The following is a 14,448-nucleotide window of genomic DNA, read 5'->3' as shown; positions in this document are numbered from 1 at the left end:
GTGAATTTTCTAATTATTTTTCAATAAGTGCATGCCCTTAGCATTTTATTTTTTTGTTTTGTTTTGTTTTATTTTTGCCACACCCCGTGACGCCCAGGGGTTACTCCTGGCTTTGTGCTTAGAAATCACTCCTGGCTTGGGAGACCATATAGGATGCCTGGGGATTGAACCATGGTCTATCCTAGGTCAGCCGTGTTCACTGCAAATGCCCTACCATTGTTCCACCGCTCTGGCCCTTTACATTTTAAAGTTGCTTTTCAAAGAAAAAGCTGAGAGGGAGTGGGGAAAGGAGGGGGAAGGAGGGAGAGGGAAGGGGAGAGGGAAGAGGGGCTCAGTAGTTACTGGTAGAAGTTGTAGTTTTGGCTTTCTTCCTCCTGCTGGTTCCACTGGAAGCCTGGTCTCAGGAGGAGGAGCTCAGAGCCCCATAGTTCTTGCCTGGCCTTGGAAATTTTCCTTCTGGACCTGTCACTAACCTTTTGTGGAGAGAAGGCATCTGCATGGTTTAGTAGTAATGATAAGGGGTTTCAGTGACCTAGAATCACACTGTAGAAAATTGATTCTCCTTCAGCTGTTTCCTTTTTAATTTATTTTATTTTTGGTTTTTTGAGCCACACCCATATGGGACCCCGGGGATCGAACTGCGACCCAGGTCAGCCTCATGCAAGGCAAACGCCCTACCGCTGTGCCACTGCTACAGCCTGTTTCCTTTTTTTTTGGTCACACCCGGCAGCTTTCAGCGTCAGGGGCTCACGACTGGCTCTACTTTCAGAAATCCCTCCTGGCAGGCCCGGGGGCCCTCTGCATGCAAGGCAAATGCCCTATCTCCACACTATCCCTCCAGAGCCCCCCTTCCCTTTTTTTTGTTTTTGTTTTTGTTTTTTTGGTTTTTGGGTCAAAGCCGGCAGAGCTCAGGGGTTTCTTCTGGCTCTACGCTCAGAAATCGCTCTTGGCAGGCTCAGGGTTCCATATTGGATGCCAGGATTTGAACCACCATCCTTCTGCATACAAGGCAAATGTGCTACCTCCATGCTATCTCTCCAGGCCCCCCCCCCCCCCGTTTCCTTTTTTAAATATATATTTTTAATTTTAATCCTGAAAGCAGGAGGGTGGTATTTTGGGGTTGGTATGGAACTTTTCAGTTCCTGCCAATCTTGCTGGTGTTTGGGGCTAACTCAGATTTGATACTATTGTATCAGTTTCTTTCTTTCTTTTGAATGGCTTATGATATGGCTTATGATATGGCTTATGAATGGCTTAATGACATCGCTTTTCTTTTTTTTTTCTTTATTGGGGTTTTGGGTCACACCCGACAGCTTTCAGGAGTTACTCCTGGCTCTATGCTAAGAAATTGCTCCTGGCAGGCTTGGGGGACTATATGGGATGCTGGAATTTGAACCATTGTCCTTCTGTATGCAGGGCAAACGCCCTACCTCCATGCTATCTCTCCGGCCCTGCTTTTCTGTTTTTGATGGGTGACTTTACAAAATACTAAGTATATGTCAAGTCTATTGCAAGGGGATGAGGCTACGGGACCTATATAGGGGATGGGGCAAGGTTAAGTTTAAGGAAACGAGTGAAAAAGTGTCCACTGTGGGCTCAGAAGACATCATCTCAGGGGAGCCAGGCAGTGTTTGTGGCTGAGCTGGAGTGAAGGAGACGTGAGGCAGTTTCCTTGGATTCTCGTTACCTCCAAGGCACCACCTTCAGGAGAACATCCAGAGAAAACCCTTAAGCAAACAACAGAAGGTGTAGACAGACAACTGTGTGGACAGAGTAAATGGGTGTGCCCCAACAGTTTCTTTACATTGTCAAGTGGAAGCTTTCCCAGCATTTTTCTCTTCTCATTAAAATAGTAACTACAGCCTTTGGTGCTCAGCCCCAAACCTCGCAGTTACCCTTTTACCCTTTTACGTCTCACATGCAACCCACCAGCACACCTTGCTGGCTCTCCCTGTGATATATCTTCAGAATCTGACTGTTGTCATCCTTGCTACTGTCTGTCCTACCCTCAGAATCTGACATATTTGTTACTGTCTATCATCAGACAGACACCATCAGCTTATGACTTTCTGTCCTGCTCTGCTCCCTCCCCACTTAGTTGCTTAGTTAAGATTACCTCAATTTTTTGCTTTTTTTAGTTCAGCGGCAGGGTACTTGCCTTGCACGAGGCTGACGAAGGACAGACCTCAGTTCTATCCCCGGTGTCCCATATGATCCCCCAAGCCAGGAGCGATTTCTGAGCACATAGCCAGGAGTAATCCGTGAGCATCACAAGGTGTGGCCCAAAAACTGAAAAGCCAAACCAAAACAAAAAGACTTTTTGTTTTGTTTTGTTTTTGGGCCACACCTGGCGGCGCTCAGGGGTTACTCCTGGCTATCTGCTCAGAAATCGATCCTGGCAGGCACAGGGGACCATATGGGATGCCGGGATTCAAACCACCGTCCTTCTCCATGAAAGGCAAATGCCTTACCTCCATGCTGTCTCTCCGGCCCTGCATAGTTCCTTTTAATGTTCACTTTCCACCGCAGTTAAGCAGTTATCACCCTGAATTTCAAGGTGATTGTTACCCACTGTTCTCGATGCTTTCTTAGACCTGAGTGAAGAAACCACTTCAGTCTTGTCCAATTTGTCTGTTCAGATGACGTAGCCAAGTGTAAGATAGTAGTGGTTATCCTGAGTAGGGCTGTGGTGCCCTTGTCCAACATCCTCCTTCTCACTGTCACTGCTGGACTCTGACCCATTCTGACCAGACCGTTGTAACTGTGAGTGTGTGTTTTGAGAATACTCTTTATAGTAGAAACTTGCAAAACACGGGAAAAGAAATCATTGATAGTTGCTCCTTCTGTTTTTCTTGTTCAAGATGTAGATTCTTGCTCATCACTTTTTGGGACAACTCCAGTGTTGCTGAGGGTCCTGGGGGCCCCTCTCAATGATACTTAGATTTCACCAGGGGTGGGAGGAGCATGAGAAGGGGACCAGGTGGAACCAGGGATTGATAAAGTTGTGACCTCACTGAGGAAGATGTTCTATCCCCCCCCTTTTTATTTTATCTCCCTAGCCCCACTAATTACTTTAAAATTTCAAAGATTAAATTAAAAAATGGAAATTGGATAATAGTTATATTCAAGTAAGAATATCAATTAAAAACTTTAAAAAGAATAATTGAGTACAAAATTGCTGATTTTTGACATACAGTAACAGTTATTTTAATTTTTTTTTTGCTTTCAGTGATGAATGTTATAACCATTGAAGATTATAAGAGCACATACTGGCCAAAATTGGATGGTGCCATAGATCAGCTTTTAACCCAGAGTCCTGGTGACTATATCCCCATATCCTATGAACAGATATACAGGTAAGTCAAGATTTCATTTCCCTGGGTGTTTGGGTTATTTTTGGGCCGCATCTTGTGGCGCTTGGGAGTTACTCCTGGAAGGCTTGGGGTACTGGGCTATAGGATGCTGGAAGTTGAATGTGGGTCAGCCGGTGCAAGCTCTATCCACTGTGCTATTACTCTGGCCCTCTAATTTCCCTGAGTTTAAAAGACTATTTTCAGGTTCTTGGACACCTAAATTATGACACTAAGTATTCATATAATATGAGACTAATTTATTTGTATGATTAGAGGTTTGGTTGGTATATTTTGCTTCAGAATTGGTTTTATATCAAGATATAAAATGATCTACAATCCATCAGACTTAACTCAGAAATCATGGAGATGTGTAAGTGACAAGCACGAATTGCTGAAGCTGGTGTAGTAATACATATTTGGATTCTGTTAGTAAGTTCCCAGCTTACCTACTGGTTGTTTTATTTTGTATTTTGGGGATATCATTGAACCCTGGGCCTGGTTCTGCTGAAGTCTGTTCTCTACCACTGAAGTTCATCTCCTCAGCTTGGGCACAAACAGTTTGGTTTTTATTTTTATTTTTGTTTTTGAGCCACATCTGGTGACACTCAGGGGTTACCCTGGCTATGTGCTCAGAAATTGCTCCTGGCTTGGGGGACTATATGGGACTCAGAAGATCGATCAGCCACATGCAAGACAAGCACCCTACCATTGTGCTATCATTCTGGCCCCTAGTTTGGTTTTTAGGTATTTTCCCCCTCAGCTCCTGGTCAATATAAGCAGCAAAAAGGGAATAGTACACGTTTAGCCAGTACAAGAGGAAGAAGTGACAGTTGGATTTTCTACACAAGTAGTGCACACTGATGTTATATTGCAAACTTTTTGAAATTTTGTGCTGATTGTCTGATTCTTTCATATTTGCCATTAATTTATATGAGACCCTAAGAAAGAAGCTGATTTATCAGTGGTGTAAAGGCTCAGATTATTACCCAATTTTGTGTTGTTGAATACTGATAAAATGAGTGCACAGAGAATTTGCTTCTGTGGGAATCTATTTATTTACTTTTTTGGTTTTTGGGCCACACCCAGTGATGCTTAGGGGTTATTCCTGTCTATGCATTCAGAAATTACTCCTGGCTTGGGGACACCATATGGGACACCAGGGATCAAATTGAGGTCCGGAGGGCAAATGCCCTACTGCTGCCTTATCGCTCCAGCCCCCGGAATCTCTTTTTATATCTGAAGGATGAGGCAGGTAAAATTTTGTTTAAAAGTGTAGCTGTGGGGGCTGGAGTGGTGGCCTCAAGTGGTAGGGTGTTTACCTTGCACTTGCTAACCTAGGATGAATCCCGGTTCAATCCCCCAGTGTCCTGTATGGTCTCCCAAGTCTGGAGCAATTTCTGAGTGCATAGCCAGGAGTAAACCCTGAGCATCACCAGGTATGGCCCAAAAAGCAAAAAAAAAAAAAAAAAAAAAAGAAAGAAAAAAGAAAAAAAAAGTGTAGCTGTGATTAGACCTGACAACCAGATTGTGGTTGGTCATTTACTTTAGGCTCAAATTATGTGTGTGATTTATTTATCAAAATCATTATTTCACTTTAGGTTGAATGAAGCACTCGATTGTTAACTGGGTTTTTCTGTTGTCGTTTTCCACAGTTGTGTGTATAAATGTGTGTGCCAGCAGCACTCGGAGCAGATGTATAGTGATCTGATTAAGAAGATAACCAGTCACTTACAGAGAGTCTCAGAGGAGCTGCAGGTAAAGACAGGCTTTTCTCTCCTTGGGGTTTGCCAGCTACCTAATATTCATTTGGAAGCTTATTTTTATTTTGATAATAAATTTCTTCTTCTTTTTTTTCTTTTTTGGTTTTTGGACCACACTCGGTGACTCTTAGGGGTTACTCCTAACTTTGTGCTCAGAAATCGCTCCTGGCTTGGGGATGCCAGGGGGATCAAACTAAGGTCCATCCTGGGTCAGTCCTGTGCAAGGCAAACGCCCTCCTGCTGTGCTATCATTCTGGCCCCCTTGCTAATAAATTTATAAATATTTTCTAAGTTAGTATTGAGCATTTAATCTTTTTTTTTTTTGTCAGGCCACACCCATTTGATGCTCAGGGGGTTACTCCTGGCTAAGCGCTCAGAAATTGCCCCTTGCTTGGGGGGACCATATGGGATGTTGGGGGATCGAACCGCGACCCTTCCTTGGCTAGCGCTTGCAAGGCAGATAGACACCTTACCTCTAGCGCCACCTCTCTGGTCCCTGATCATTTAAATTTTTTTTTTTTTTTTTTTGGTTTTTGGGCCACACCTGGTGACGCTCAGGGGTTACTCCTGGCTATGTGCTCAGAAGTTGCTCCTGGCTTGGGGGACCATATGGGACACCGGGGGATCAAACCGCGGTCCGTCCAAGGCTAGCGCAGGCAAGGCAGGCACCTTACCTTTAGCGCAACCGCCCGGCCCCATGATCATTTAAATTTAATTAAAAACTTTATACATTGAAAAAGTTTGTAGATTGGAATTACTCTAAAGTCAAACTGATCCCATTTCTTTTATCATTCTTTTTTGATGATTTCACTTCAGTATTTGGTGATATTTATAATATAAATGTATGTAAATATTTGTGTGTATGTGTGGGCCATACCAAATAGTACTCCTGGCTCTTAACCTGGGGATTGAATCCAGGTTGGCTACATGTACGGTAAGTGCCCTTATCTTTCTATTGTACTATTTCTCTTGTGCCTAAATTTGGTGGTGTTATTTTTGGGGGGTAGTTGGACCACACCTGGCAGTGCTCAAGTGTTACTCCTGGCTCTGCATTCAAGGGTCATTCCTGGCTCTGTTTGGGGACTATATGAGATACCAGGGATCAGATCTAGAATGGCTGCATGCAAGGCAAACACCCTATGTACTAGACTATCACTCTAGCCCCTCTGGGTGCTATTGCTCTGGCCCCCATATTTTAAGTTTTTATGCCAATTGTTTTTAACTGTGTTTGGTGATTTTTCAGATAATTTCTAAGTTTTACTCCTATGAACAGCCAAGTTAGCTTTCTCTTGTTGAATCTTTCATAGATGACCATCATTCTAGTGATCAGTTATGGGGAGCAAGTGTGGAAAATGGTCTGTTTAAAGAAGCATGCCACCTTTTGTTCCTCACTCTGCTTCAGAGATTTGCAGTGATGTAGGCCAGCTACTGTCTTTATGCCAGAAGCAGATCACATTCCCATTCTGCAGTAGAGTAGTGAAGTGCAAGGTACAGAAAAGCTAGTTCATGTTCTGTTGTATCAAATAAATAACGATGGGGCTGGATGGCGATGGATGGTGAAGGATTTCTCTCTGCCACCCCAAGTCACGTGGCTCTGCAACCCCATTCAGCCGGCGGGTCCCAGGCCCAGGTTAAAGGCGAAATCACTGACTCACAGGCAGGCATCAGGAAGCAACAACTTTATTCATGCCCTATCCACCACATGTGTGTGGCCTACTCATAACCTTTCAAGCACAGCAATACTTTGCTAGCCCTGCGTCTTATCTCCTGTTAGCCATCTTCCCTTTTGGCTCCATGCTGGTTAAAGACCAGAACACAGAAACCCAAAAGCCAGAGCGCCCAGCAGCACAGAAAGGGCAAAGAGCCCTAATCTCCTGGCTCCAGGGTTTATCGCCCTAATCCAAGACCCCTCCCAGGAATGGGCCGGGTTTTGCAGGTAAGGTCACACCTAATATCTGGTTCCCAAGACCCCTCCCAGAAATGGGTGGGTCTCAGATAGGAACACCTAAATCCAGGGTGGAGTTACATTTCCCCCCTTTCTGAATTATAAAGACCCTTTTGTAATTCTGACTCCACCTTTAGCCAAAGGTGGGTTAATATTTTCATACAACAACGTAATAAAGTGAAAATTAATATACCAGCCCTTTTCAAAAACATAACATTTTTGCAAAATATACTATACACCTGTAACTTAACATTTTCTTAATGCTTTTTTACCAAGCACTATTTTGGAACTTTCATGTTCCTATACTTTTAAACTATATTGGGGGAACTTCCTGTTCCTATTAACCTTTTCTACACACAAGTACTACAGCATAAATGCATAACATACATTTTAAAAACAGGCTAAGTACATTAAAATACACACAGTAAAACATTTTGCAATTGAAAATATTAACTATGAAAGACAACAAAACACATTTAAATTATAAAGAAAATGACTTAAGACAAAGATGCAGGCGGTTAGAAATTAGATGTTTTAGTTGGGCTAAGCTGTATTACCTCCCTATTTTTTTTTTTAAACCACTAACTCACTAAAACTTATCCCATCACCAACTATGAGTGAAATATATGACTACCTGCTTAGTCCCTACACTTAAAATCATAAGTCCAGATGATTAATTTGTTCCACGCTGATCTCACCATGTGGCTTCTGTATACTTTGTGCAGGCCGGTTTCGCTTGCGCTGTTGTTCGATTACCAGAGTGCTCAGTATTTTGAAATAACCCAGTTTTGAATTAGTGCTGGTTATGATTGGAACTTGGATATTCTTCATTTCCCTTCATCTTGTTTATCCCTAATGGCTGCTGCACTAGTAGTTAAAAATATCATGGCCATGGCCAGGTTTTATCATAGTAAAACAAATATTTTTCCTGTTTTTAGTTAAGTTGCTTCCTTCAACTATTTGCCACTAAATTCAGAAATCTTCATTCATTTAAACACTTTAATTCCTTGGTGTTATATAGAAGTTATAGATGCCTATCTACAAGATCTATACCTATTTATTTGTAGTTTGGTTTCTGGACCACACCCAGCAGTTTCAGTAAGTGCTGAGCTTACTCCTGGATCTGTGCTCAGGGATCACTCCTGGTATGTTCAGGGTACTCAAGGGGGTTGAACCAGGGTTTGAACCTGGCTCAGCCATGTGCAAGGCAAGTGCCAGACTCTCCATATTTCTCTGGACCTCAGATCTTTGAATGATTTGCTCACTGTTCCTGGACTTCACTGTCTCCCTGAATTCCCACCTCCAGTTTGTTACCAAATATTTATTCCTCTTTTCCTCTCTCTTGACTCCTGCCTGCTTTGTATTGCCATTCAGGCCACCGTCATCTCAAGTGTTTTATTGAAATGCTTATCTTAGCTGATTGTTCTGCCTTTAGTTTCAACATCTTTAATTTATTATTTATTTATTTATTTATTTATTTATTTATTTATTTTTTGACCATGCCCAGCAGTGCTCAGGGGTTACTCCTGGTTCTGCACTCAGAAATCGCTCCTGACAGGCTTGGGAACCATATAGGATGCTGGGAATTGAACCCTGGTCTGTCCCGAGTTTGCTTGCATGCAAGGCAACCTGTCCTACTGCTGTGCTATCTTTTTAACTTATTCTTGTTGAGTCAGTGACAGTTTCTAACACCCCAGTCTGGTTATTATTTCTGTAGAATAAATTCTAAAGTTCTTGGTATGACTTAGGAAGCATTTCTTTAGGATTCCTGTTTGTTTCTTCAGCCTGGCATTTTCCTCTGTACTTCTGCATACTAAGTTTCCTTGAACATTTCTGTACTCTATCATCTCTTAACTTTGGTCATGTTTATTTAATCCTGGAATATTCTTTTTCTTCAGGCTTCTTTTTTTTTTTTTTCTACACACCCAGTGTTGCTCAGGGCTTAGATTTCAGGGATCACTCCTGGCAGTGCTGGGTGAGCATGTAAGGTATCAAGAAGTGAACCTTCTTGATAAAAGTTCTCTGGACATGCATTAGAAACTTCGTAATGTGTGTTAAACTGTTTTGCTTTCACTTGTAGAAATTTGACCAGTATCATGACACTCTCCAGGTTCCTCCATAACATCAAATCACATGACTTTATCTTTTCTTATGGCCGAATAGTAGTTCATAGTGTCTGTACCATAGTTGCTTTATCCACTCCTCTGTTCTTGGCCACTTGTGTTGTTTCCAGTTGTTGGCTATTATGGACTGTGCTACAGGAAACAGATGCAAATGTCTTTTCTTCATTTATATCAGGGGTCTCAAACTCGCGGCCCTCAGGCCGTTTGCGGCCCTCCGCACATTTTGTGGCCCGCGGCTGGCCTTCAAATATCACAGTAGTCGCGATTATTCACTATACCGAATAATCACAATAAAAATCGCATTAGTAAGAAAAAAATCGCATTAAACATTTGCATGAGCAGTTCCATTCAGGGTATGCAAATGTTTAATGCGATTTTTTATTGTGAATATTCAGTAAGCAAAATCCCTTATGCGGCCCTGCCTCACCCCGACTTTGCCTCCTGCGGCCTCCAGGTAAATTGAGTTTGAGACCCCTGATTTATATTCTCTTTTGCTTTCTATGCTCCTAACACCTCCAAATGTACATTCTTATTTTTTTAAAATATACCGATGGAAATAGATGGCTACTATTTACTAGGTTTTTGAAGATAATCTGATCTATCGTGGGAAATACTGTTGAAACTTGTATTTGTCACTATATTTTTTTTTTGAGCCACACCCGGCAGCGCTTGGGTTACTCCTGGCTCTGCGTTCAGAAATCTTCCCTGGCAGGCACGGGGGACCATATGGGATGCTGGGATTCAAACCACTGTCTTGTATGGAAGGCAAACATCCTATCTCCATGCTATCTCTCTGGCCCCAATTTGTCACTATACTTTTAATGAAAGATTGCACCACGTTTTTCTACTTTCTGTAGAACATTTAAACTTGGGCTTTTCTTATGGATGCTTCATATTTAGGCCTGGTTCCAAATTCTTCACCCCAACAGTTTCACTCTCAGGCTCAGACTTCTTGGTTCTTTGTGACTCCTCTCTGCTGCCTCTTCCCCTTTTACCTCTCATTTATGAGAGAGCCTAGTTGACTAGTCTGTAATTTTACTTGCTGTTGTTCCCAATGATATGCTTGCTATCACTCTTTTTTTGTATCATTATTGGCTCATGCCTCCATTAGTGCAGTAATTGGTTTCGCTTTCCTTGTCTGTTTTTGGGGTGGGTGGGTGGGGCAAAACCCGTGATGCTCAGGGGTTACTCCTGGTTATGCTCTCAGAAATCGCTCCTGGCTTGAGGGACCTTATGGGACACCGGGGATCGAACCACAGTCCATCCCAGGCTAGCGTGGGCAAGGCAGATTCCTTATCCCTTGCGCTACCACTCCAGCCCCTTCCCTTTATTGTTGCTTAGTAATCACCTTAAGATGAAAATTAGATGGGCATACTTTCTGCTCTAGAACTCTCAAAGATTTGGGGCCTGAGTGATAGCATATCAGGAAGCATGTTTGTGTTGCACCTGGCTGAATGGGGTTCCATCCTTCGTATCCCTTATGGTCCCCTGATCCTGCAAGGAGTAATTTTTGAGTCAGAGCCAGGAATGACTGTCAAGTGCGGCTGAAAAACACAAAACAAAACAAAAATGTCAAAGATTCACTCAGTTGTCTTTCTCACTCTTAGTTGTGTGGTCAATGCAAAAATCAGAGCAAATTGATGGATCGGAGGGGGTTTCTGGTGGGAACCGTGATACACCTTGCACTTTCCTATCCAAGTACACAAGATGTATCAGTAGAGATGAGAGATTAGGTAATTAATTTGATCGATTAATTACTGGTAATTTGAATGGACCAAAAAGTGAATCGGGGGCCGGAGAGATAGCATGGAAGTAGGTCATTTGCCTTGCATACAGAAGGACAGCGGTTTGAATCTCGGCATCCCATATGGTCTCCCGAGCCTGCCAGGAGCGATTTCTGAGTGCAGAGCCAGGAGTAACCACTGAGCGCTGCCAGGTGATACTGACTCAGAAAAACAAAGAAAAAAACAGAACAAAAAAAGAATCAGGGAGACCATAAAAAAGTGAAGCATTTGGGCCTGTGAGATAGTTCATAGGCTTTGCGTATGAGGCCTCAGTTTGAGGTACTGAGTGCCCCCAGCACTGCAATGTATAGCCTGGGGACCCCAAGAAGCACTGCATCACTAGGTTGGGTGCTGAGTGAGGCCAGTAATATATTCTGGGAACAGAAAGTTCCCAGATGGCATTGAGTTTAGGGTCCATAAAACTTACCAGGGTCATATCTTAGGAAAGGCAGGAAGCATGACATATACTGTCTTTGTATAGCTAGAACACAAGTCCTGACTGAACTGAAATGTTCCTATTTTGTAGTATCTGTAGTTACAGAAGAAAAAGTAAATTCTCACTGGAGAAAGAACATTACCCTGGGCATCATAAGCACCATTTATATTAAGAGAGGAAGTAGTCATAAAATAAAGATAAAAGTGGAGAGAAATAGGACCTGAGCAATAGTGCAGCAGTAGGGCGTTTTCCTTTCATGCAGCTGATCCAGGATGGACCTCAGTTTGATATCTGACGTCCTATGTGGTCCTCCAAGCCAGTAGCGATTTCTGAGCGCATAGCCAGGAGTAAGCCCTGAGCATCACTGGGTGTGGCCCAACCCCCTCCCCAAATTATGCACCATTGCTATACTATCTCACTTAGAAGAAACACAGAATAGTGTTTTTTAGATAGAAAGATCTGAATATAGACTCAGAGAATCAGTAGGAATGAGGAACAGCAGAGATGATAATTCTAGAACAAAGATAATGTCTTAAAGGGAATAAAATTTGTAACTAGAATACTTGAGACACTTAGATGGAATGTGGAGGGAATGAATGAGTCTAAAATATGCTAAAGTTTTTGCATTTTTTAGGAGGTAAAAAGGGCTAGTTATGGACTCTGATAAGTTAAGGACACTGCCTGTATCCTTAGTTAATGACAAAACACAGAAAATATAATTGACAATATAATAGGGAAATTAAAGGACTTTTGGTTGTTTTTCTTTCTTTATTATTATTATTATTATTATATTATTATATTAGTTTTGGTTTTTCGGGCCACACCTGTTTGATGCTCAGGGGTTACTCCTGGCTTAAGTGCTCAGAAATTGCCCCTGGCTTGGGGGGACCATATGGGACGCCGGGGGATTGAACCACCGTCCTTCCTTGGCTAGCGCTTACAAGGCAGACACCTTGCCTCTAGCGCCACCTCACTGGCCCCTCTTTATTATTTTTTAATTTTTGGGCTACACCTGGCAATGCTAAGCGTTTTCTCCTGGATCTTTGCTTAGGGATTACTCCCTATGGCTTACTATCGCTCTGGGGACCATATATAGTGCTGAGAATCAAATTCAAGATAGTGCCTTATTTGCTGTACTTTCTCTGACCCCTTTAAATTTGTTTAAAAAAAGATAGAAAAGGAGATCCCAGAGACAGGGAAAATAGCTAAGATTTATACTATAACAGGCCGGAACCATAGCAGAGCCGTAGCACAGCGAGCGTTTGCCTTGTATGCTGCTTACTGGGGACAGATCCTGGTTCTGTCCCCAGCATCCCATATGGTCTCCTGAGCCTGTCAGGAGTGATTTCTGTGGGCAGAGCCAGGGGTAACCCCTGAGCACCATCGGGTGTGGCCCAAAAACCAAAAAAAAAAAAAAAAAAAAAAAAAAGATTTATACTTTTACCAGTGGAAAAATGTTTAAAAGACTAATGCTACATTTATGGCTGGAGAGATAGCACAGTGGTAGGGTGTTTGCCTTGCACATAGCCAATCCAGGACAGATGGTGGTTCAAATTCCGGCATCCCATATACCTGCCAAAAGCAGTTTCTGAGCGCAGAGCCAGGAGTAGTTTCTGAGTGCTGCTGGGTATGACCCAAAAACAAAACAAAACAAACAAAAAAAGACTAATACTACATTTAAATAAGCAGTTCCCAGGTTGTAATAAGATACTGCTACTGTGAGACCTCTCTAAATTAAGGATACAGAAGGATTCCAAGTAAATGAAGGAAAAAGATAACATGCAAAAATAAGCCCAAAAGAAAGGTAATGTAACTACATTGCTATTATGTCGATTTTGAGCAGAAAGTATTGTTTGGTAAAAAGAGTACCTTTTATTATGAACAGGCTGTTAAGAGGACAATAACAATTCTAAATTTTTTTATGCAACCAATAATAGAGCCACAAAAATGAACAGATGGAGAGAAGAAGCAAACCCACAATCATAGAAATTAACACATCAGTGACTTAGCATTTTGCTCTAGAAATTAGAAAATGAGTAATAAATGAAACTCCAAAAAATGTAATTAGGTCACAATTTCTGCTAGTATAGTTTTGGAAAATGGGAAGTATTCAAAGGGTTATGGCACGTGGCAGCCTTTTCTGCATAAAGGTGAATGATCTATCTATCCAGGTAGCAGAATGAAGGGGAAGGAGAAGAATATATCTAGATGTCACGGGGTCAGGAAGAGGACTTATTGGCAGATGGAGTCTGGGTTCCATCCCCAGCACAGACTACAATCCCTGAATATGTCATACAGAAAAAGAGAATGTTATGGTAAAAGCTTAGGAGGGGGAATTGAAGGCAAAATTTCTAGGGAAAGAAAACCTTTTTGAGAATTAGGTAACAGGGAGTGCTTTTTTGAGAATAGCATGGAAGGTTTTTGAGGGAGATTGGTTGGAGATGAGATTCTTTGGAGCCCATCTGTAGAAACCCTCAAATGCCTGGAGTTGCTTCTTCAAAAGATTCTTGTGATTCGATAATCCCAGGTTGGAGTAGGAAAACATTCTCGAGATGAAGAAAACTGATTGTAGTCTATTGGCTGGATTCAAAATAACAGGCCTTTACCTGCAATTCAGAAATTCAAATAACTTTGAAAATGAAACTTTACTCCAGAAGTTTACATATCCCAAACTCATGAGCTATGTAACTTAATCTAAATTCATACGAGGAACTTAGGGGGAGCTTTCATATATTTTCTCCCAGAAATAAACTTATGGGATCTGTCATACTTGCAGACTTGCATTGGGATGTGTCCTGGGGCTTTTTCCTCCTTCTGAGAAAAAAAACACCTCTCTTGAGCATGTTTCTCTCTCTTTTTCTCTTCCTTCTCCTCTCATCTCTTCCCCTCTTTCTCTCTCTCTCTTGACTCCCTCTCCTCTTCCCTTTCTCAGAATGTCAAAATAAAACCTGTTTAGAGAGAGATTTGAGTCACATTGCAGGGATGAATGAAGCAGTTTAGGTGAGACAATAATTATTCGTTGTGGGGGAGAGATGAGGTGAGAGGAT

General features: G+C 42.1%; 1 protein-coding gene across 1 annotated transcript in view; it reads left to right on the top strand.

Annotated features, from left to right (window-relative positions):
- CACUL1 (CDK2 associated cullin domain 1) overlaps positions 1-14,448 on the top strand; it is an 81,592-nt gene that overhangs the window by 17,202 nt on the left and 49,942 nt on the right. The window contains exons 2-3 of the mRNA XM_049764506.1: positions 3,230-3,356; positions 5,006-5,108. Of these exons, the coding sequence (XP_049620463.1) occupies positions 3,230-3,356; positions 5,006-5,108 (230 nt within the window). The remainder of the gene's footprint in view (positions 1-3,229; positions 3,357-5,005; positions 5,109-14,448) is intronic.

Source organism: Suncus etruscus, chromosome 17 (genome assembly GCF_024139225.1).
Source record: "Suncus etruscus isolate mSunEtr1 chromosome 17, mSunEtr1.pri.cur, whole genome shotgun sequence".
NCBI classification, from domain to species: Eukaryota; Metazoa; Chordata; class Mammalia; order Eulipotyphla; family Soricidae; genus Suncus; species Suncus etruscus.
This window is presented reverse-complemented; position numbering and strand designations above follow the sequence as displayed.